This window comes from Mytilus californianus, unplaced genomic scaffold (genome assembly GCF_021869535.1).
Source record: "Mytilus californianus isolate M0D057914Y unplaced genomic scaffold, xbMytCali1.0.p SCAF_11, whole genome shotgun sequence".
NCBI lineage: Eukaryota > Metazoa > Mollusca > Bivalvia > Mytilida > Mytilidae > Mytilus > Mytilus californianus.
The window spans coordinates 37,323,339-37,347,232 of NW_026262593.1; the positions used below are offsets into that span (position 1 = coordinate 37,323,339).

Here is a 23,894-nt window from a genome sequence, read left to right on the forward strand (position 1 = left end):
ATTATGTTTAATTAAATAGATGCTGTTCATACAGTAACGTCGTAAACAGTAATGGAAAGGAAAATTGACATCAGGAAAGGAAAAACCTAGAGTAGAAAATGTTGGTTAAGGATGACCACGAAAAAAGGGTGTAAAAAAGTCATGACACCATTTCTGTTTAATTTGACAATTGCAAGATCGAGTTGACGTGGATACATTTCATTTGTATATCTTTAGAATCTATGATTGTTCATTTTTTTAAGGGTTTTTTCTTTCTTCATTTAAAATGATATGTTGTAACTATCTGCGAGCATTTTTATAAGTCAGTCCAGTAGTGTTCCGATTGGTCTTTACGAATTCAGCCATACACTGTGATTCAGAAATTAATATAGGTATAGTTAATTTGAGATAGTTAAAGGATTATATTTATTTTACTGATAAGTAGATTTTACCCTTCCACTACTTTTTTTACTTCTTTAATTGTTATATCAAATGTCTTTAATTCCCCCTGGTAACTGATTAGACAATAAATTCGTGTTACTAAAGGCTTTCGACCTATGAATGAATGAAAATGGCAATTTTTAAATATGCATAAATAATAAGAAATATCGGGTATACACCAATGAAACAACAACCCAGCGACAAAATCATCAAAAGACTTCTAAAGGACAACATATATAGTCTTCAACAATAGACATTTTTCTTTAGAAAATATCCAGTTATGAATCGTATCGGGTCTGCAAAAACCAAAAATAAGTCTAAACGAGTTAAACAGTAACTCTCATACATTTGAAATCAACACTAAACATTTGTAAATATAAAAATAAGAAGATGTGGTATGATTGCCAATGGTGACCAAAATGACATAGAAGTTCACAAGTTCATTATGAAATCATGCAAAAAGATACTTTTTTATGGATAACATTTAAATTATGAAATTGCAAAAGGTATAACCATATCCCAATTACATCATAGCAACGTATTGTTTACATTTGATAACAAATGCAGTGTGATTTTCTTCACTAAGGCGAAGAACTCTTCAATAAAAAGAAGGATACTGCTTAAATTTAATGCAAACCTGTATGCAAACGACTTGAACTAGACAGCCATACTGCTTCGTTTTCTGAATAAATATCTGCAAGTGATCCCGTCTGTTTTTTGCATTACGCCTTCAAAAAGACTTTGAATTAGAATCAATTAAACACAACTTCCTTATTTGGTTAAACGAAAATATTTCAGTACACAAGAAAAAATTAACATACACAATGTAAAAAAAAAAAGCAGAAGAAGCTTACCCTGCTGACACACCTTGTCTCGGTCCTTTTAGAGTTCATGCAATTCTGTCAGGTTTTGTATTTTTGTCTGTATATTAAAAAAGGACTTACGAGTTTCGAACACTAGTTAATTACTGATGCCAACTTTACATATAAGACAATGCAGAATAGGAACACAGACGCTTTTTTATTTGAAGAATATCAAGTTTAATGATTATTAGCTTTATAATGAGACAAATGTTTTATTTCTTTTTATGGTTGGGTGTCGGAGGCAGCGTGTTTCCTGTTTTGATTCACCCTTTAAAGTGTTTTGCATACCGGATGTTTTAGAATCTTGTTAATATTGTTTTAATATAAATGTTTCAAAACAAGGATATAAAGTTGTCTATCAATAAGAAAAATTTTTCAAAAAATTGAGATAACACTTTTTTTTTAATTTACGTTCATCAGGAACGCTCAAACCGAACCATTTGAAAGCCAATGTCCATTGAGGAGCTAATGACCAAACTGGACGTACAGAGAATAGCCACATCATCCTTGAGTCAACATTGCCTTGATGGAACCTTATTTTCTTCTAAAATTATTTATGAATTTAACAACGGACAATTTAAGAAATGAATGATATAAATCATGTCAGTACCTAACCATTGGCTACAAAGCTGATGAAAGTTATCTTAACCTTTGGGGACTAGCAGGCCACCAGTCGCGGCATTAAACCAGTGCTAGAAACTGGAAATAATACTTTATAAATTTGGTTCGTCCGAAGCGCAAAACATCTAACAGTTGTTTTTGTAAACAAAGACCTATACAGTCTGCACTTTACACTTCAGTTTTAAATTTTCAAGACAAAAATAAGTAAATGTGAAATAACTTCCAATGAGACAAAAATCGAGAGCGAGCGAGCAAACCTCTAGCCCCATATGAAATTCACTGACACTGTATATATATATCGTATTAGGTCACTAGCACACTGTGTAACAAGTTTATTTTACCAGCTATCTTAACATGGGGAATTCTTGTAAATCTTCATGTCACAGTTTATACACCATATCAAACAGAACATTTAAGGAATAACAGTACTGTAGTTGAAGAGTTGCCACCGTCAATTGGCGATTTGACGATCGCAAATGCAGTTTTACTGGCGACGCGTAGCGGAGACAGTAAAACGGATATTTGCGACCGTCAAATCAAAATTGACGGTGGCAACTCTTCAACTACAGTACTGTTATTCCGATTCTAATGCATTTCAAAAAGAAATAATACGTAAAAGCTTGAAAAAATGTATAAATTTGAAATTTAATAAAATTCCGCGAAACTTCATGAATGATTTTGGCGCTAAAAAACTGAAGGTTATTTCGTTACTTCTACGATTCAAATTTGGATAAAATCACATCAAAACGGCGATTTTGAGGTAGGTGTTGTTTTATTTTCGATAATATTGTAGTAATCGAACATTTTGTTCATCCATGAATTCAAAATAGCGGGTCGCTCCTTAGTAACGACTGGTGAACTGTGGATTTGACGGTAACTTTTAGCCAATGAAAACAATTGTTACATAAAAATTGCATTAGAATTAATTATTTACAGTGAGAAAGTCAGCGCCTCTAAGCCATGTTGTTTGTCTAAAAGCATGAACAATTATAATACTATATGTTTGGAATGTATGTTAATTTTAGAACAACACATTTCTTTTTTTTTTTAAGGAATGTTATTCTACAACTAACTGTTTATTTAAAATAAACCACGCCAACTGACCGTTCAGCTAAAATAAAACACGCCCACTGACCTAATATTGATATATATGTCTCCCCCGTGTTCGCTTTTAACCAATGATATTTCTATAAGTGTATAACAAATATTATATTACGTTAACCCTCAGGATTTTAGCTGTTCAATTTATGCCTTTCTGGTCTCAAATGAATTACAATTTTGAATTTCAAAACCCTTGATCTTAGCGTACATTTAAGTGTTATTTCAGAAACATCTATTGTATGCACTTTTATTATACTTTTTGGCAAGATATATATATTGAACATTGAGACGGGGAACTTTTTGTGTGTTCGTGTAGTGATTTTGTATAGATTGATTCACCATATCCTCTCTTTTCCATTTTTTGTAAACTTTAACCGTAGGTGTCTATTGTTACGCTAATTTTTTCGCCTAAATTTTCGAATTGCACACCATGGATATAAGGATGCTGAACTATGGTAATGGCGTGGTCTTTGTCGCTGATCTGTTCTCTAATTGGACGAAAATGCCATTTTTGATGTTCGAACTTACTTTTGTGTTTTAATTTTTTGTGATGTACAGCAGGTTATAGTTTTAAATATGGATATCTGAGACAAAAAAAAAACAATCTTATAACAATTATTATATTACAATTAAAGTATTCTTAATAAATAGTTTTTTTTAACTACAAAACCAAATATTTAACTAGTGGAAAATTTCGAAACAATACAGAACGCATCAATCCATGCTGTTTTTTTTTTTTTTTTATTTTTTTATTTTTTTTTTTGCGGGCTTTCAAAGAACTTTAACATTCAAACCATTCAAAAATATATGCACACACTATATAACAATAGACTTAATTATGGACAGAAAATCTCACATCTTCAAGATAAACAGAATGAAGGTATTGAAATGGTCGTTATCTAATGCAAACATTTTTTTAGTTCACTTCCATCGCTCCCTTTGATTAATTATGCATATTAAAATAGTTTGTACAGGTAAATATTGGTTTACATCAGGTTCAGAATAGCTTTATTTTTTTAGCTATTAATGCTATAAGAATATCTTCCTCTGACACTTTTCAAAGGGAAACGTCACCACATTAATACAATTTTGTGCACACGCAAGAGCAATTGATAGACATAATTAAGTATTGAATATTTGTGGGTACAAGATATAATATTTAAATTAAAGAGTGTCAAAATATATTTAACAACTTTGATTACTTGTCGAAAGATTTCACATAGATCATCTCCCATCGGCGTCCGTCTGAGATATGCGCCGAAAAGGATTGCGTCTCTTATTGTTTAATTTATGCTTTTATAGTTACCATTGCCATTTCTTCCCTGTTTTTAATCCGTTTTTTGTTCAAGTTGTTATCTGTTACATTGTATATATATTCATCTTAATTTCACAGGCACTAGTCTCTGAAAAAATACTCGTTATATCTTTACAAGTTAATTAACGATTTAGATATACATAGTTCAACGGTTAGAGACTGCGTGTTTTCAATTTTCAGAATTGGCAGATTGTTTACGCCAAATTAACGACATTTAAATATGATCAAAAAGACATAAAAACAAATATGCTCCCATCTGAAGACAAGCCTAACTCTGAATTACTAGCCAAACACGTGAAGACCTATATGACCAAACAGGAAATAAACAAATAATTTCAACTATGCAAAAGGAAGTTTGAACCTTACTTTTTTAATATTTTTTCAATCTATCATCGGACAATTTGATTGTAAAAGTCACACCTTTTAATAGTAGCAAATTAAATTGTATAGTATAATAATTGTACTATTAGCCGATACTTATAAGATATGAGATGGACGGCACGCTATTGATATATGCAAAATCTATTTAACCTTTTTTATTTTATATATATATATATATCAGCACAACTATGTTAAATCTGCAAATTTGCGGAAGCAAATTTTTGTTCATCCCTCGCCGGGATTCGAACTCATGGTATTGGGATATCGAGACAACAACGCCTGCACTGTGTCCAGCGCTCTAGACCACTCATTCACCTAGACTGAACAAAATTCTGCTTTCGGTGGCCTATTGTTACCTTTCCTCGTCAGTAGAATCTAGAGTTGTAACACAGTACATGATATATTAGGCATGAAGATGGTATTGATTGCAGATTAGGTAAATAATCTATCGTAAGATGCAGTCACAGAAATAGTTATATGATAAGTACGTCTAAACAAGTGATAAGTGATGTATATATATATAAGTGATGGAGGACATTCATAAACAATCAAAGTGATATTCAAGACAAAGATCAGATCAGTACATGACAGTAGCAATTAGGAACATAAGATTTCAATGTTCAACTAAGTGTCTGACCTTATCTTAAAATGGTAATTTCAGCTATTTTTGTGACATACCTTATAGATATAAAGATTTATATCTCACTGGACGGTACCCAATATAAAGAAAGGACATGATTTATAAAGGGAGCAAACAGACGGGTTTGTGGATTTAGATACCAGAAAAACAACTGACTGCAACGATATGCAAAGCTCTGATAATACCTGTTAAAATGTTTATCATAAATTATGTGGTTCTAGAATTACCTGTGCACTATTCCATGACAAAGTTTGTCCACTAAAACAATAGCATGCGCCAAAGTCGTCACGTCGCATCCATCCTCCGTCGCAGTTAAGTGTATCCTCTGCCAATCCTATTAACAATATGAGAATATATATAATTTGTAAGTTTGCACAAAATATCATTTCTACATGCATAATTGTTATACTGGTTATTGTTTTTTGCGATTCCTTTTACTTAACTGGATAAATAAGAAAAGTTGTTTCTTGTTTAGCCTGTGCACATGTGCATACTTTCATGCCACACACTTATACATTAAACCGATGAAAAGATTTTATGATGACAGTAGAAAATAATTTTGAGACTTAGTATAAGCATTAAATTTAAATAAAATCGAAACCAATATTGTGTCCAAATTGATACCAACGAGGAAAGTGCTAAATGTAAGATTGAAGTATATAAATCTGTAAGTAAAACAATTACACAATGCTGGTTAACTGATGAACTTGAAAGAAGATATTTATATTGAAATATTGATCTCTAGACTGGTTCCTTGTCATTTATCTGTTTGACTCTAACAACTAGGGTGGCTTAGATACCCGTATGTTGATAGTTTGTGAAACAATGTGTACACATCATAATTTATAAAAAATACATATGTTTAACATTTATGCAGTAGAAAGAACTTTTGTTTTTAAATTGATAGCAAGTGGCATCGATTTTAAATCAATAATATTTATCCCTTGCCTGAAAATTCAAGTCCCAGTATTTGACCTATTATTTAACCCATTATTCATAGGATCAAACTCATGTAAATGAAGAATTATATATTGTCCATGGTTCCGCGTACTGTAGACACAAGAAATGTTTTAGTTTCATACAGAGAAAAAATTGTCGTTTGTTAGTAGTTTATTTGAAAGTAAAAATTTAGTTCTATACAAATTAAGGAGATGTGTTATGATTGCCTATGAGACAACTATCCCCATAGACCAAATGGCGTAGATGTTAGCAACTATAGGCCGCCGTACGGCCTTCAAAAATGAGCAAAACCCATACCGCATATAATTTTATAAAAGGCACCGGCATAGCAATATGTAAAACAATTTAAATGAGAAAACAGTATATGCTTGATTTATGTACAAAACAAAAACTGAAAAACAAATATGACACACAGCAACAAACGACAATTAATGGGTTTACAGAACAGAGAATTATGATCAAAACATAGAGAATAAAAGGAAACAAAATTAGTAATTGAGAAAACTTTGCAAATAAATAAAAAAATTATAGCCGAAAATAATGTGTAAAAGAGCAGATACTAATTGCATAAAAACTATATAGCAGGAAAAACTTGCATCAAAAATAAATTAATACAAAAATAAAGATCCCCTTCCCCCGATTCAGAACTTCATATATCTCTAAAGGATCTTTCACCATAAGAATAACCTGGACAACAGCTGGATGGTAAGCAATTCATGTGCTCAATACATTTTCCTGTGCAGTTTTTTCCGCTATATTGAGGATGTGGATTAGAACATTGGCGATAACGTAGAAGGGTACCGACATCACATGTGACACTGCAGGGTTCCTGCATCCAAACGCTCCATTGTCCGTCAACTGAAAATATACATCTTTTTATATTATTTCCATTTATAATAATATGTTTTTGAAACAAATAGTTAAACAAATCATTGCAATAAACAAGTCTTAAAACTGCGAAGATGAAAAAAGTGATCATTTACAATTTGAAGAGCTTTTTTTTTGTGTGAAAAATTGTAATAGACTATTTTAAACTATAAAGTTTCACAGTTACTGTATATTTCTGGTATCATTGCAGCTGTGTGCGGTAGATATGAAAATTGTTTTTTAACAACATCAGACATAACATTGCGGTTTTTTTTTCTTCATATTTTTATGTAAAGATGTTTTGATTGATGATGCTAATTTCAACATGCAGGTTCAAGTAGTGTAGTTGCATTTTAATAGACATTGACTGTGCATCACTTCTTGACGATAAATTTCAAAATTGTTCAAAATAGTTTCCGTCTTGCTTAATATCCGACCATGTTTTATTAAATATATATAAATAAATTACTCTCCTTAAATTTTAGAATTTGGAAAATCTCAAAAACGTAATCATTCCCACTTCTAGGTATATAAAGTAAATAGAAAAAGAAAAAGAAACGACAATGCATCGTCGTTTTTAATATCATTCACTGATGTTCGATACAAGGGGACAACTTAGCTCCTCGATTATGTGACAGCAGTGATTTATCTGATCAACACATTATGTTTTACCCTTTCTTGTATTGTTTTCTTTACCTTGGATATTTTCATTTTCGGGTATTGAATTTTACATTTATTCTTCTATTTAATGAAGTTTGTTGTTGAGTTTTCAAAATGACAAGGTTACAAAAAAGTTGTTATATGATGATGTTCACGGTACATATACATGTTCAGAATCATCTGAAAAGTCTGAACAATAAATTAATTATTAATAGTGGCTTTTCATACAATTCAGTATGTTGTTGATCTGTACAGTGAAATAGCAACAACTGAACAGTCTGACGATAGATTGAACAGATCTTAATTGACTGCAAGCGAATTGTACGAGCTGTACTGAATTTACCGCAATAGATAAGTCTGAAAATTCACTGAAAAACTGAAAATGACTTTTATATCTATTGTTCAGTCTTTTAAGACCAGAAATGATCAAAACGGCCGTTCCAGACTAAAACATATTTACAAGTGCGTATATTATATGCATACTAGGACGTGATTGAACTGTTCAAGTATTTTTTTTAACGTGCCCCCCAAAAAAAACATGTTATTTGACCCGAACACATAATTAGAAGCAACAAATACCAATTTTCAAGTCTTTGGTTTGACCCAGCCGGGGATCGAACCCATGATTTTCTGCAATCAAGGCGAACACGCTACCACGAAACCACCTAGATATTAAATATTGAAATATATTTGCGCAAAAATACGTTAATATCAATCGATGACATATATGCGTCCGTACGATTGATTTTGACACATAAACATTTTAAAACATTAGCGAGAAACATTGTTCTGTTGATTTTTTCCTATATTATGCATAGTGATGTTTTCGCTGTCGAATTCAAAATGGCGAAAAACCTTCCGGATCAGTGTTCATTTTTTAAGGAATGTTATTCTACAACTAACTGTTTATTTAAAATAAACCACGCCAACTGACCGTTCAGCTAAAATAAAACACGCCCACTGACCTAATATTGATATATATGTCTCCCCCGTGTTCGCTTTTAACCAATGATATTTCTATAAGTGTATAACAAATATTATATTACGTTAACCCTCATGATTTTAGCTGTTCAATTTATGCCTTTCTGGTCTCAAATGAATTACAATTTTGAATTTCAAAACCCTTGATCTTAGCGTACATTTAAGTGTTCTTTCAGAAACATCTATTGTATGCACTTTTATTATACTTTTTGGCAAGATATATATTGAACATTGAGACGGGGAACTTTTTGTGTGTTCGTGTAGTGATTTTGTATAGATTGATTCACCATATCCTCTCTTTTCCATTTTTTGTAAACTTTAACAGAAGGTGTCCATTGTTACGCTAATTTTTTCGCCTAAATTTTCGAATTGCACACCATGGATCTAAGGATGCTGAACTATGGTAATGGCGTGGTCTTTGTCGCTGATCTGTTCTCTAATTGGACGAAAATGCCATTTTTGATGTTCGAACTTACTTTTGTGTTTTAATTTTTTGTGATGTACAGCAGGTTATAGTTTTAAATATGGATATCTGAGACAAAAAAAAAACAATCTTATAACAATTAATATATTACAATTAAAGTATTCTTAATAAATAGTTTTTTTTAACTACAAAACCAAATATTTAACTAGTGGAAAATTTCGAAACAATACAGAACGCATCAATCCATGCTGTTTTTTTTTTTTTTTAATTTTTTTATTTTGTTTTTTTTTGCGGGCTTTCAAAGAACTTTAACATTCAAACCATTCAAAAATATATGCACACACTATATAACAATAGACTTAATTATGGACAGAAAATCTCACATCTTCAAGATAAACAGAATGAAGGTATTGAAATGGTCGTTATCTAATGCAAACATTTTTTTAGTTCACTTCCATCGCTCCCTTTGATTAATTATGCATATTAAAATAGTTTGTACAGGTAAATATTGGTTTACATCAGGTTCAGAATAGCTTTATTTTCTTAGCTATTAATGCTATAAGAATATCTTCCTCTGACACTTTTCAAAGGGAAACGTCTACACATTAATACAATTTTGTGCACACGCAAGAGCAATTGATAGACATAATTAAGTATTGAATATTTGTGGGTACAAGATATAATATTTAGATTAAAGAGTGTCAAAATATATCTAACAACTTTGATTACTTGTCGAAAGATTTCACATAGATCATCTCCCATCGGCGTCCGTCTGAGATATGCGCCGAAAAGGATTGCGTCTCTTATTGTTTAATTTATGCTTTTATAGTTACCATTGCCATTTCTTCCCTGTTTTTAATCCGTTTTTTGTTCAAGTTGTTATCTGTTACATTGTATATATATTCATCTTAATTTCACAGGCACTAGTCTCTGAAAAAATACTCGTTATATCTTTACAAGTTAATTAACGTTTTAGATATACATAGTTCAACGGTTAGAGACTGCGTGTTTTCAATTTTCAGAATTGGCAGATTGTTTACGCCAAATTAACGACATTTAAATATGATCAAAAAGACATAAAAACAAATATGCTCCCATCTGAAGACAAGCCTAACTCTGAATTACTAGCCAAACACGTGAAGACCTATATGACCAAACAGGAAATAAACAAATAATTTCAACTATGCAAAAGGAAGTTTGAACCTTACTTTTTTAATATTTTTTCAATCTATCATCGGACAATTTGATTGTAAAAGTCACACCTTTTAATAGTAGCAAATTAAATTGTATAGTATAATAATTGTACTATTAGCCGATACTTATAAGATATGAGATGGACGGCACGCTATTGATATATGCAAAATCTATTTAACCTTTTTTATTTTATATATATATATATATATCAGCACAACTATGTTAAATCTGCAAATTTGCGGAAGCAAATTTTTGTTCATCCCTCGCCGGGATTCGAACTCATGGTATTGGGATATCGAGACAACAACGCCTGCACTGTGTCCAGCGCTCTAGACCACTCATTCACCTAGACTGAACAAAATTCTGCTTTCGGTGGCCTATTGTTACCTTTCCTCGTCAGTAGAATCTAGAGTACATGATATATTAGGCATGAAGATGGTATTGATTGCAGATTAGGTAAATAATCTATCGTAAGATGCAGTCACAGAAATAATTATATGATAAGTACGTCTAAACAAGTGATAAGTGATGTATATATATATAAGTGATGGAGGACATAAACAATCAAAGTGATATTCAAGACAAAGATCAGATCAGTACATGACAGTAGCAATTAGGAACATAAGATTTCAATGTTCAACTAAGTGTCTGACCTTATCTTAAAATGGTAATTTCAGCTATTTTTGTGACATACCTTATAGATTTAAAGATTTATATCTCACTGGACGGTACCCAATATAAAGAAAGGACATGATTTATAAAGGGAGCAAACAGACGGGTTTGTGGATTTAGATACCAGAAAAACAACTGACTGCAACGATATGCAAAGCTCTGATAATACCTGTTAAAATGTTTATCATAAATTATGTGGTTCTAGAATTACCTGTGCACTATTCCATGACAAAGTTTGTCCACTAAAACAATAGCATGCGCCAAAGTCGTCACGTCGCATCCATCCTCCGTCGCAGTTAAGTGTATCCTCTGCCAATCCTATTAACAATATGAGAATATATATAATTTGTAAGTTTGCACAAAATATCATTTCTACATGCATAATTGTTATACTGGTTATTGTTTTTTGCGATTCCTTTTACTTAACTGGATAAATAAGAAAAGTTGTTTCTTGTTTAGCCTGTGCACATGTGCATACTTTCATGCCACACACTTATACATTAAACCGATGAAAAGATTTTATGATGACAGTAGAAAATAATTTTGAGACTTAGTATAAGCATTAAATTTAAATAAAATCGAAACCAATATTGTGTCCAAATTGATACCAACGAGGAAAGTGCTAAATGTAAGATTGAAGTATATAAATCTGTAAGTAAAACAATTACACAATGCTGGTTAACTGATGAACTTGAAAGAAGATATTTATATTGAAATATTGATCTCTAGACTGGTTCCTTGTCATTTATCTGTTTGACTCTAACAACTAGGGTGGCTTAGATACCCGTATGTTGATAGTTTGTGAAACAATGTGTACACATCATAATTTATAAAAAATACATATGTTTAACATTTATGCAGTAGAAAGAACTTTTGTTTTTAAATTGATAGCAAGTGGCATCGATTTTAAATCAATAATATTTATCCCTTGCCTGAAAATTCAAGTCCCAGTATTTGACCCATTATTTAACCCATTATTCATAGGATCAAACTCATGTAAATGAAGAATTATATATTGTCCATGGTTCCGCGTACTGTAGACACAAGAAATGTTTTAGTTTCATACAGAGAAAAAATTGTCGTTTGTTAGTAGTTTATTTGAAAGTAAAAATTTAGTTCTATACAAATTAAGGAGATGTGTTATGATTGCCTATGAGACAACTATCCCCATAGACCAAATGGCGTAGATGTTAGCAACTATAGGCCGCCGTACGGCCTTCAAAAATGAGCAAAACCCATACCGCATATAATTTTATAAAAGGCACCGACATAGCAATATGTAAAACAATTTAAATGAGAAAACAGTATACGCTTGATTTATGTACAAAACAAAAACTGAAAAACAAATATGACACACAGCAACAAACGACAATTAATGGGTTTACAGAACAGAGAATTATGATCAAAACATAGAGAATAAAAGGAAACAAAATTAGTAATTGAGAAAACTTTGCAAATAAATAAAAAAATTATAGCCGAAAATAATGTGTAAAAGAGCAGATACTAATTGCATAAAAACTATATAGCAGGAAAAACTTGCATCAAAAATAAATTAATACAAAAATAAAGATCCCCTTCCCCCGATTCAGAACTTCATATATCTCTAAAGGATCTTTCACCATAAGAATAACCTGGACAACAGCTGGATGGTAAGCAATTCATGTGCTCAATACATTTTCCTGTGCAGTTTTTTCCGCTATATTGAGGATGTGGATTAGAACATTGGCGATAACGTAGAAGGGTACCGACATCACATGTGACACTGCAGGGTTCCTGCATCCAAACGATCCATTGTCCGTCAACTGAAAATATACATCTTTTTATATTATTTCCATTTATAATAATATGTTTTTTGAAACAAATAGTTAAACAAATCATTGCAATAAACAAGTCTTAAAACTGCGAAGATGAAAAAAGTGATCATTTACAATTTGAAGAGCTTTTTTTTGTGTGAAAAATTGTAATAGACTATTTTAAACTATAAAGTTTCACAGTTACTGTATATTTCTGGTATCATTGCAGCTGTGTGCGGTAGATATGAAAATTGTTTTTTAACAACATCAGACATAACATTGCGGTTTTTTTTTTCTTCATATTTTTATGTAAAGATGTTTTGATTGATGATGCTAATTTCAACATGCAGGTTCAAGTAGTGTAGTTGCATTTTAACAGACATTGACTGTGCATCACTTCTTGACGGTAAATTTCAAAATTGTTCAAAATAGTTTCCGTCTTGCTTAATATCCGACCATGTTTTATTAAATATATATAAATAAATTACTCTCCTTAAATTTTAGAATTTGGAAAATCTCAAAAACGTAATCATTCCCACTTCTAGGTATATAAAGTAAATAGAAAAAGAAAAAGAAACGACAATGCATCGTCGTTTTTAATATCATTCACTGATTTTCGATACAAGGGGACAACTTAGCTCCTCGATTATGTGACAGCAGTGATTTATCTGATCAACACATTATGTTTTACCCTTTCTTGTATTGTTTTCTTTACCTTGGATATTTTCATTTTCGGGTATTGAATTTTACATTTATTCTTCTATTTAATGAAGTTTGTTGTTGAGTTTTCAAAATGACAAGGTTACAAAAAAGTTGTTATATGATGATGTTCACGGTACATATACATGTTCAGAATCATCTGAAAAGTCTGAACAATAAATTAATTATTAATAGTGGCTTTTCATACAATTCAGTATGTTGTTGATCTGTACAGTGAAATAGCAACAACTGAACAGTCTGACGATAGATTGAACAGATCTTAATTGACTGCAAGCGAATTGTACGAGCTGTACTGAATTTACCGCAATAGATAAGTCTGAAAATTCACTGAATAACTGAAAATGACTTTTATATCTATTGTTCAGTCTTTTAAGACCAGAAATGATCAAAACGGCCGTTCCAGACTAAAACATATTTACAAGTGCGTATATTATATGCATACTAGGACGTGATTGAACTGTTCAAGTATTTTTTTTAACGTGCCCCCCAAAAAAAAACATGTTATTTGACCCGAACACATAATTAGAAGCAACCAATACCAATTTTCAAGTCTTTGGTTTGACCCAGCCGGGGATCGAACCCATAATTTTCTGCAATCAAGGCGAACACGCTACCACGAAACCACCTAGATATTAAATATTGAAATATATTTGCGCAAAAATACGTTAATATCAATCGATGACATATATGCGTCCGTACGATTGATTTTTTCCTATATTATGCATAGTGATGTTTTCGCTGTCGAATTCAAAATGGCGAAAAACCTTCCGGATCAGTGTTCATTTTTTAAGGAATGTTATTCTACAACTAACTGTTTATTTAAAATAAACCACGCCAACTGACCGTTCAGCTAAAATAAAACACGCCCACTGACCTAATATTGATATATATGTCTCCCCCGTGTTCGCTTTTAACCAATGATATTTCTATAAGTGTATAACAAATATTATATTACGTTAACCCTCATGATTTTAGCTGTTCAATTTATGCCTTTCTGGTCTCAAATGAATTACAATTTTGAATTTCAAAACCCTTGATCTTAGCGTACATTTAAGTGTTCTTTCAGAAACATCTATTGTATGCACTTTTATTATACTTTTTGGCAAGATATATATTGAACATTGAGACGGGGAACTTTTTGTGTGTTCGTGTAGTGATTTTGTATAGATTGATTCACCATATCCTCTCTTTTCCATTTTTTGTAAACTTTAACAGAAGGTGTCCATTGTTACGCTAATTTTTTCGCCTAAATTTTCGAATTGCACACCATGGATCTAAGGATGCTGAACTATGGTAATGGCGTGGTCTTTGTCGCTGATCTGTTCTCTAATTGGACGAAAATGCCATTTTTGATGTTCGAACTTACTTTTGTGTTTTAATTTTTTGTGATGTACAGCAGGTTATAGTTTTAAATATGGATATCTGAGACAAAAAAAAACAATCTTATAACAATTATTATATTACAATTAAAGTATTCTTAATAAATAGTTTTTTTTAACTACAAAACCAAATATTTAACTAGTGGAAAATTTCGAAACAATACAGAACGCATCAATCCATGCTGTTTTTTTTTTTTTTTTTTATTTTTATTTTTTTTTTTTTGCGGGCTTTCAAAGAACTTTAACATTCAAACCATTCAAAAATATATGCACACACTATATAACAATAGACTTAATTATGGACAGAAAATCTCACATCTTCAAGATAAACAGAATGAAGGTATTGAAATGGTCGTTATCTAATGCAAACATTTTTTTAGTTCACTTCCATCGCTCCCTTTGATTAATTATGCATATTAAAATAGTTTGTACAGGTAAATATTGGTTTACATCAGGTTCAGAATAGCTTTATTTTTTTTAGCTATTAATGCTATAAGAATATCTTCCTCTGACACTTTTCAAAGGGAAACGTCTCCACATTAATACAATTTTGTGCACACGCAAGAGCAATTGATAGACATAATTAAGTATTGAATATTTGTGGGTACAAGATATAATATTTAAATTAAAGAGTGTCAAAATATATTTAACAACTTTGATTACTTGTCGAAAGATTTCACATAGATCATCTCCCATCGGCGTCCGTCTGAGATATGCGCCGAAAAGGATTGCGTCTCTTATTGTTTAATTTATGCTTTTATAGTTACCATTGCCATTTCTTCCCTGTTTTTAATCCGTTTTTTGTTCAAGTTGTTATCTGTTACATTGTATATATATTCATCTTAATTTCACAGGCACTAGTCTCTGAAAAAATACTCGTTATATCTTTACAAGTTAATTAACGATTTAGATATACATAGTTCAACGGTTAGAGACTGCGTGTTTTCAATTTTCAGAATTGGCAGATTGTTTACGCCAAATTAACGACATTTAAATATGATCAAAAAGACATAAAAACAAATATGCTCCCATCTGAAGACAAGCCTAACTCTGAATTACTAGCCAAACACGTGAAGACCTATATGACCAAACAGGAAATAAACAAATAATTTCAACTATGCAAAAGGAAGTTTGAACCTTACTTTTTTAATATTTTTTCAATCTATCATCGGACAATTTGATTGTAAAAGTCACACCTTTTAATAGTAGCAAATTAAATTGTATAGTATAATAATTGTACTATTAGCCGATACTTATAAGATATGAGATGGACGGCACGCTATTGATATATGCAAAATCTATTTAACCTTTTTTATTTTATATATATATGTATATCAGCACAACTGTGTTAAATCTGCAAATTTGCGGAAGCAAATTTTTGTTCATCCCTCGCCGGGATTCGAACTCATGGTATTGGGATATCGAGACAACAACGCCTGCACTGTGTCCAGCGCTCTAGACCACTCATTCACCTAGACTGAACAAAATTCTGCTTTCGGTGGCCTATTGTTACCTTTCCTCGTCAGTAGAATCTAGAGTACATGATATATTAGGCATGAAGATGGTATTGATTGCAGATTAGGTAAATAATCTATCGTAAGATGCAGTCACAGAAATAATTATATGATAAGTACGTCTAAACAAGTGATAAGTGATGTATATATATATAAGTGATGGAGGACATTCATAAACAATCAAAGTGATATTCAAGACAAAGATCAGATCAGTACATGACAGTAGCAATTAGGAACATAAGATTTCAATGTTCAACTAAGTGTCTGACCTTATCTTAAAATGGTAATTTCAGCTATTTTTGTGACATACCTTATAGATTTAAAGATTTATATCTCACTGGATGGTACCCAATATAAAGAAAGGACATGATTTATAAAGGGAGCAAACAGACGGGTTTGTGGATTTAGATACCAGAAAAACAACTGACTGCAACGATATGCAAAGCTCTGATAATACCTGTTAAAATGTTTATCATAAATTATGTGGTTCTAGAATTACCTGTGCACTATTCCATGACAAAGTTTGTCCACTAAAACAATAGCATGCGCCAAAGTCGTCACGTCGCATCCATCCTCCGTCGCAGTTAAGTGTATCCTCTGCCAATCCTATTAACAATATGAGAATATATATAATTTGTAAGTTTGCACAAAATATCATTTCTACATGCATAATTGTTATACTGGTTATTGTTTTTTGCGATTCCTTTTACTTAACTGGATAAATAAGAAAAGTTGTTTCTTGGTTAGCCTGTGCACATGTGCATACTTTCATGCCACACACTTATACATTAAACCGATGAAAAGATTTTATGATGACAGTAGAAAATAATTTTGAGACTTAGTATAAGCATTAAATTTAAATAAAATCGAAACCAATATTGTGTCCAAATTGATACCAACGAGGAAAGTGCTTAATGTAAGATTGAAGTATATAAATCTGTAAGTAAAACAATTACACAATGCTGGTTAACTGATGAACTTGAAAGAAGATATTTATATTGAAATATTGATCTCTAGACTGGTTCCTTGTCATTTATCTGTTTGACTCTAACAACTAGGGTGGCTTAGATACCCGTATGTTGATAGTTTGTGAAACAATGTGTACACATCATAATTTATAAAAAATACATATGTTTAACATTTATGCAGTAGAAAGAACTTTTGTTTTTAAATTGATAGCAAGTGGCATCGATTTTAAATCAATAATATTTATCCCTTGCCTGAAAATTCAAGTCCCAGTATTTGACCCATTATTTAACCCATTATTCATAGGATCAAACTCATGTAAATGAAGAATTATATATTGTCCATGGTTCCGCGTACTGTAGACACAAGAAATGTTTTAGTTTCATACAGAGAAAAAATTGTCGTTTGTTAGTAGTTTATTTGAAAGTAAAAATTTAGTTCTATACAAATTAAGGAGATGTGTTATGATTGCCTATGAGACAACTATCCCCATAGACCAAATGGCGTAGATGTTAGCAACTATAGGCCGCCGTACGGCCTTCAAAAATGAGCAAAACCCATACCGCATATAATTTTATAAAAGGCACCGACATAGCAATATGTAAAACAATTTAAATGAGAAAACAGTATATGCTTGATTTATGTACAAAACAAAAACTGAAAAACAAATATGACACACAGCAACAAACGACAATTAATGGGTTTACAGAACAGAGAATTATGATCAAAACATAGAGAATAAAAGGAAACAAAATTAGTAATTGAGAAAACTTTGCAAATAAATAAAAAAATTATAGCCGAAAATAATGTGTAAAAGAGCAGATACTAATTGCATAAAAACTATATAGCAGGAAAAACTTGCATCAAAAATAAATTAATACAAAAATAAAGATCCCCTTCCCCCGATTCAGAACTTCATATATCTCTAAAGGATCTTTCACCATAAGAATAACCTGGACAACAGCTGGATGGTAAGCAATTCATGTGCTCAATACATTTTCCTGTGCAGTTTTTTCCGCTATATTGAGGATGTGGATTAGAACATTGGCGATAACGTAGAAGGGTACCGACATCACATGTGACACTGCAGGGTTCCTGCATCCAAACGCTCCATTGTCCGTCAACTGAAAATATACATCTTTTTATATTATTTCCATTTATAATAATATGTTTTTTGAAACAAATAGTTAAACAAATCATTGCAATAAACAAGTCTTAAAACTGCGAAGATGAAAAAAGTGATCATTTACAATTTGAAGAGCTTTTTTTTGTGTGAAAAATTGTAATAGACTATTTTAAACTATAAAGTTTCACAGTTACTGTATATTTCTGGTATCATTGCAGCTGTGTGCGGTAGATATGAAAATTGTTTTTTAACAACATCAGACATAACATTGCGGTTTTTTTTTCTTCATATTTTTATGTAAAGATGTTTTGATTGATGATGCTAATTTCAACATGCAGGTTCAAGTAGTGTAGTTGCATTTTAACAGACATTGACTGTGCATCACTTCTTGACGGTAAATTTCAAAATTGTTCAAAATAGTTTCCGTCTTGCTTAATATCCGACCATGTTTTATTAAATATATATAAATAAATTACTCTCCTTAAATTTGGAAAATCTCAAAAACGTAATCATTCCCACTTCTAGGTATATAAAGTAAATAGAAAAAGAAAAAGAAACGACAATGCATCGTCGTTTTTAATATCATTCACTGATGTTCGATACAAGGGGACAACTTAGCTCCTCGATTATGTGACAGCAGTGATTTATCTGATCAACACATTATGTTTTACCCTTTCTTGTATTGTTTTCTTTACCTTGGATATTTTCATTTTCGGGTATTGAATTTTACATTTATTCTTCTATTTAATGAAGTTTGTTGTTGAGTTTTCAAAATGACAAGGTTACAAAAAATTTGTTATATGATGATGTTCACGGTACATATACATGTTCAGAATCATCTGAAAAGTCTGAACAATAAATTAATTATTAATAGTGGCTTTTCATACAATTCAGTATGTTGTTGATTTGTACAGTGAAATAGCAACAACTGAACAGTCTGACGATAGATTGAACAGATCTTAATTGACTGCAAGCGAATTGTACGAGCTGTACTGAATTTACCGCAATAGATAAGTCTGAAAATTCACTGAAAAACTGAAAATGACTTTTATATCTATTGTTCAGTCTTTTAAGACCAGAAATGATCAAAACGGCCGTTCCAGACTAAAACATATTTACAAGTGCGTATATTATATGCATACTAGGACGTGATTGAACTGTTCAAGTATTTTTTTTAACGTGCCCCCCAAAAAAAACATGTTATTTGACCCGAACACATAATTAGAAGCAACAAATACCAATTTTCAAGTCTTTGGTTTGACCCAGCCGGGGATCGAACCCATGATTTTCTGCAATCAAGGCGAACACGCTACCACGAAACCACCTAGATATTAAATATTGAAATATATTTGCGCAAAAATACGTTAATATCAATCGATGACATATATGCGTCCGTACGATTGATTTTGACACATAAACATTTTAAAACATTAGCAAGAAACATTGTTCTGTTGATTTTTTCCTATATTATGCATAGTGATGTTTTCGCTGTCGAATTCAAAATGGCAAAAAACCTTCCGGATCAGTGTTCATTGAACCAGTGTTGCACAAAAATATTATCAGCACAGTGTTGATGATGCTTTATCAGAATAACAACAGGTCCTTGTAAATAAATAGCGTCAGACAAAAATCTTCGAAGCATTTTAAAATAGGGATTGGATTTATTCTAAAATTAGTTGAACCCTACACATGTTCTCGTGCCTGTTAGAAATCAGAAACCACGTCAGGTGCTGTTTATAGTTATGTCTCTATGTGTAGTGTCTTTTTATGAATTAGGTGTCTACGGAAGATCTGTATAGTCTGTGATTTTATGCTTTTTTTTGTTGCAGTTCGTATGTTACCTTTATATGTCTTTAGTTCGATCGTTGTTGTTTGGTCACGATATCTTTGACGTTAACCCCAAAACTCCTTTATTCGTACTTACCGGAACAGTGTTCACTAATACAATGTCTTCGTAAAATTTCAGTTTCATTATCGAGACAATGATCATTCTTTTGACATAAACTGGTTCTAACCGCTTCCTGTACACCAATCCCACATGATTTTGAGCATGATCCCCATTGCCAGTCACTAAATCTTATTTCTATGCCATCAATGTCATTTAATGAAGCCGCTAAAAAAGTGTCTTTTTTTTGAATATTTTGCATCAAACATAATATTTTTAGGCGATATTTTTTTTATTTCCTTAAAAAAATACATATAAGTTTCCTCAAACATACACATCTTTGTTCTTTGATGGATAGTTGTATCTAGCGTTTTGTATTTACGCCAGTGAGCCTTTCATTTGTCCAAAGATATTTCCCATTTGCGTCATTTGTTTTTTTCATTTGCGCCAAAAAAATATATTCCATTTGATATAATAATTTAAGGTCAACAAATGCGAAAATAATTTGTAGATTACATCTAAGACCTTTCCGTTTGCTTTTTGTCCCTACTAACCAGTGGAGAAGGAAGTAAGATAAGTTTCTTCAACCTTTAATATCAATATGTTAAATAGCTCTTAAAGGTCTAGTTTACGACAATAGATAACACATTGATGTCATACTTACATGTCCATTTTGGTAGAGTAATTGAAGGCAACATTCGTTTGTTTGGTCAACGCGTAATTTCACCTCTAACTTTGAGAACAAAATCCGTTTTGAAAATTCCATCAATAATTATTTAATTTCCTTGGTATGTTCGTTGTGAAGGAGATCATTTTAAAGAAAAGTTCATAAATTTTTTACCTCTACTAGTATTGTTTATACATATATACATATACCGTAAACATGTCACAACATACCGGCTGTCCTGCAATAAACCATTGCATCGCATTTTTGCGCCTGTTCCAAGTCAGGAGCCTCTGGAATTTGTTAGTCTTGTATGTTTTTTTTTTTTTTTTTTTCATTTTAGTTCATTTATATGTTTCGGAGTTTAATGTGACGTCCATTTTCACTGAACTAGTATACATTTTTGTTTAAGAGCCAGCTGAAGACCGCCTCCAGGGGCAGGATTTTCTCGCTGTGTTGAAGACCCTTTGGTTGCCTTGGGCTGTTTTTTGCTCTCTTTGGTGGGGTTGTTGTCTCTTTGACACATTCCCTATTTCCATTCTCAATTTTATTGGTTATATATCTTAAAGAACTACGATCTTTCCTGAATTGTTTTAAAATGGCACAAATTAATATTGATTTTTGGCGCAAAACGAAAAGTTAGTTTAACGCCAATGAAAATTTTGAATGACTCTTATACGAGTTTGTGGATTTAGATACCAGAAAAACAACTGACTGCAACGAGATGCAAAGCTCTGATAATACCTGTTAAAATCATAAATTATGTGGTTCTAGAATCACCTGTGCACTATTCCATGACAAAGTTTGTCCACTAAAACAATAGCATGCGCCAAAGTCGTCACGTCGCATCCATCCTCCGTCGCAGTTAAGTGTATCCCCTGCCAATCCTATTACCAATAACTATCCCCATAGACCAAATGGCGTAGATGTTAGCAACTATAGGTCGTCGTACGGCCTTCAAAATAGAGAAAAACCCATACTGCATATCATGTTATTAAAGGCACCGATATAGCAATATGTAAAACAATTTAAATGAGAAAATAGTATACGCTTGATTTATTTACAAAAAAAACCTGAAAAACAAATATGACACACAGCAACAAACGACAATTAATGGGTTTACAGAACAGAGAATTATGGTCAAAACATAGAGAATAAAAGGAAACAAAATTAGTAATTGAGAAAACTAGGCATATAAATAAAAAAAATTAAAGCCGAAAATAATGTGTAAAAGAGCAGATAACAATTGCATAAAATTATATAGCAGGAAAAAGATTGCATAAAAAGTAAAGAAATACAAAAATAAAGATCCCCTTCCCCCGATTCAGAACTTCATATATCTCTAAAGGATCTTTCACTATAAGAATGACCTGGACAACAGCTGGATGGTAAGCAATTCATGTGCTCAACACTTTTTCCTGTGCAGTTTTTCTCTCCAAAATGAGGATGTGGATTAGAACATTTGCAATAACGTAGACGGGTACCGACATCACACGTGACACTGCAGGGTTCCTTTATCCAAACGCTCCATTGTCCATCAACTGAAAATATATATGTGTTTATATTATTTCTTTTTATTATAATTTGTTTTTTAAAACAAAAATTTGAAAAGATCATTGCAATTAGCAAGTCTTGAAACTGCGATGATGAAAAAAAGTGATCATTTACACTTTGAAGAGCTGTCTTTTTTTGTGGGTGACAAATTGTAATAGACCATTTTTAACTATAACGTTTCACAGTTACTGTATATTTCTGGTAGCATTGCAGCTGTGTGGGATAGATATAAAAATTGTTTTTAACAACATCAAACATAACATTGCAGTTTTTTTTTTTCTTTTTATTCATATTTTTATGTAAAGATGTTTTGATTGATGATGCTAATTTCAACATTCAGGTTAAATTAGCATAGTCGCATTTTAAGATATTGACTGTGCATCACTTCTCGAAGGTAAATTTCAAAATTGTTCAAAATAGTTTCCGTCTTGCTTAATATCCGACCATGTTTTTTTTAATATATATAAATAAATTACTCTCCTTAAATTTAAGAATTTTAGAAAATCTCTAAAACGTAATCATTCCCTCTTCTAGATATATAAAGTAAATAGAAATAGAAACAGAAACGACAATGCATCGTCGTTTTTTATATCATTCACTGATGTTCGATACAAGGGGACAACTTAGCTCCTCGAATATGTGACAGCAGTGACTTATTTGATCAACAAATTATGTTTTACCCTTTCTTGCATTGTTTTCTTTACCTTGGATATTTTCATTTTCGGGTATTGAATTTTACATTTATTCTTCTATTTAATGAAGTTTGTTGTTGAGTTTTCAAAATGACAAGGTTACAAAAAAGTTGTTATATGATGATGTTCACGGTACATATACATGTTCAGAATCATCTGAAAAGTCTGAACAATAAATTAATTATTAATAGGGGCTTTTCATACAATTCAGTATGTTGTTGATCTGTACTGTTACTATTGTTCAGTCTTTTAAGACCAGTAATGATCAAAACGGCCGTTCCAGACTAAAACATATTTACTAATGCGTATATCATATCCATACTAGGACGTGATTGAACTGTTCAAGTATTTTTTTTAACGTGCCCCCCCAAAAAAAACATGTTATTTGACCCGAACACATAATTAGAGGCAACAAATACCAATTTTCAAGTCTTTGGTTTGACCCAGCCGGGGATCGAACCCATAATTTTCTGCAATCAAGGCGAACACGCTACCACGAAAC

At 31.7% G+C, this 23,894-nt stretch overlaps 1 protein-coding gene across 3 annotated transcripts in view; it reads right to left on the reverse strand.

Annotated features, from left to right (window-relative positions):
• Window positions 1–1,056: 1,056 nt before the first annotated feature.
• Window positions 1,057–23,894, reverse strand: part of LOC127720024 (hemicentin-1-like) — a 38,104-nt gene continuing 15,266 nt past the window's right edge. Inside the window, exons 2-5 of one of the 3 annotated variants that reach the window (XM_052226435.1) lie at window positions 20,522–20,710; window positions 18,425–18,595; window positions 5,569–5,675; window positions 1,057–1,148 (exon numbers count right to left, since the gene is read on the reverse strand). In XM_052226435.1, coding sequence (XP_052082395.1) covers window positions 1,143–1,148; window positions 5,569–5,675; window positions 18,425–18,595; window positions 20,522–20,710 — 473 coding nt within the window. In that variant the 3' untranslated portion in view covers window positions 1,057–1,142. Of the gene's footprint in view, window positions 1,149–5,568; window positions 5,676–11,310; window positions 11,418–17,004; window positions 17,112–18,424; window positions 18,596–20,521; window positions 20,711–23,894 lie in introns of all 3 variants that reach the window. The other 2 variants (XM_052226436.1, XM_052226437.1) reach the window with 2 other exon arrangements.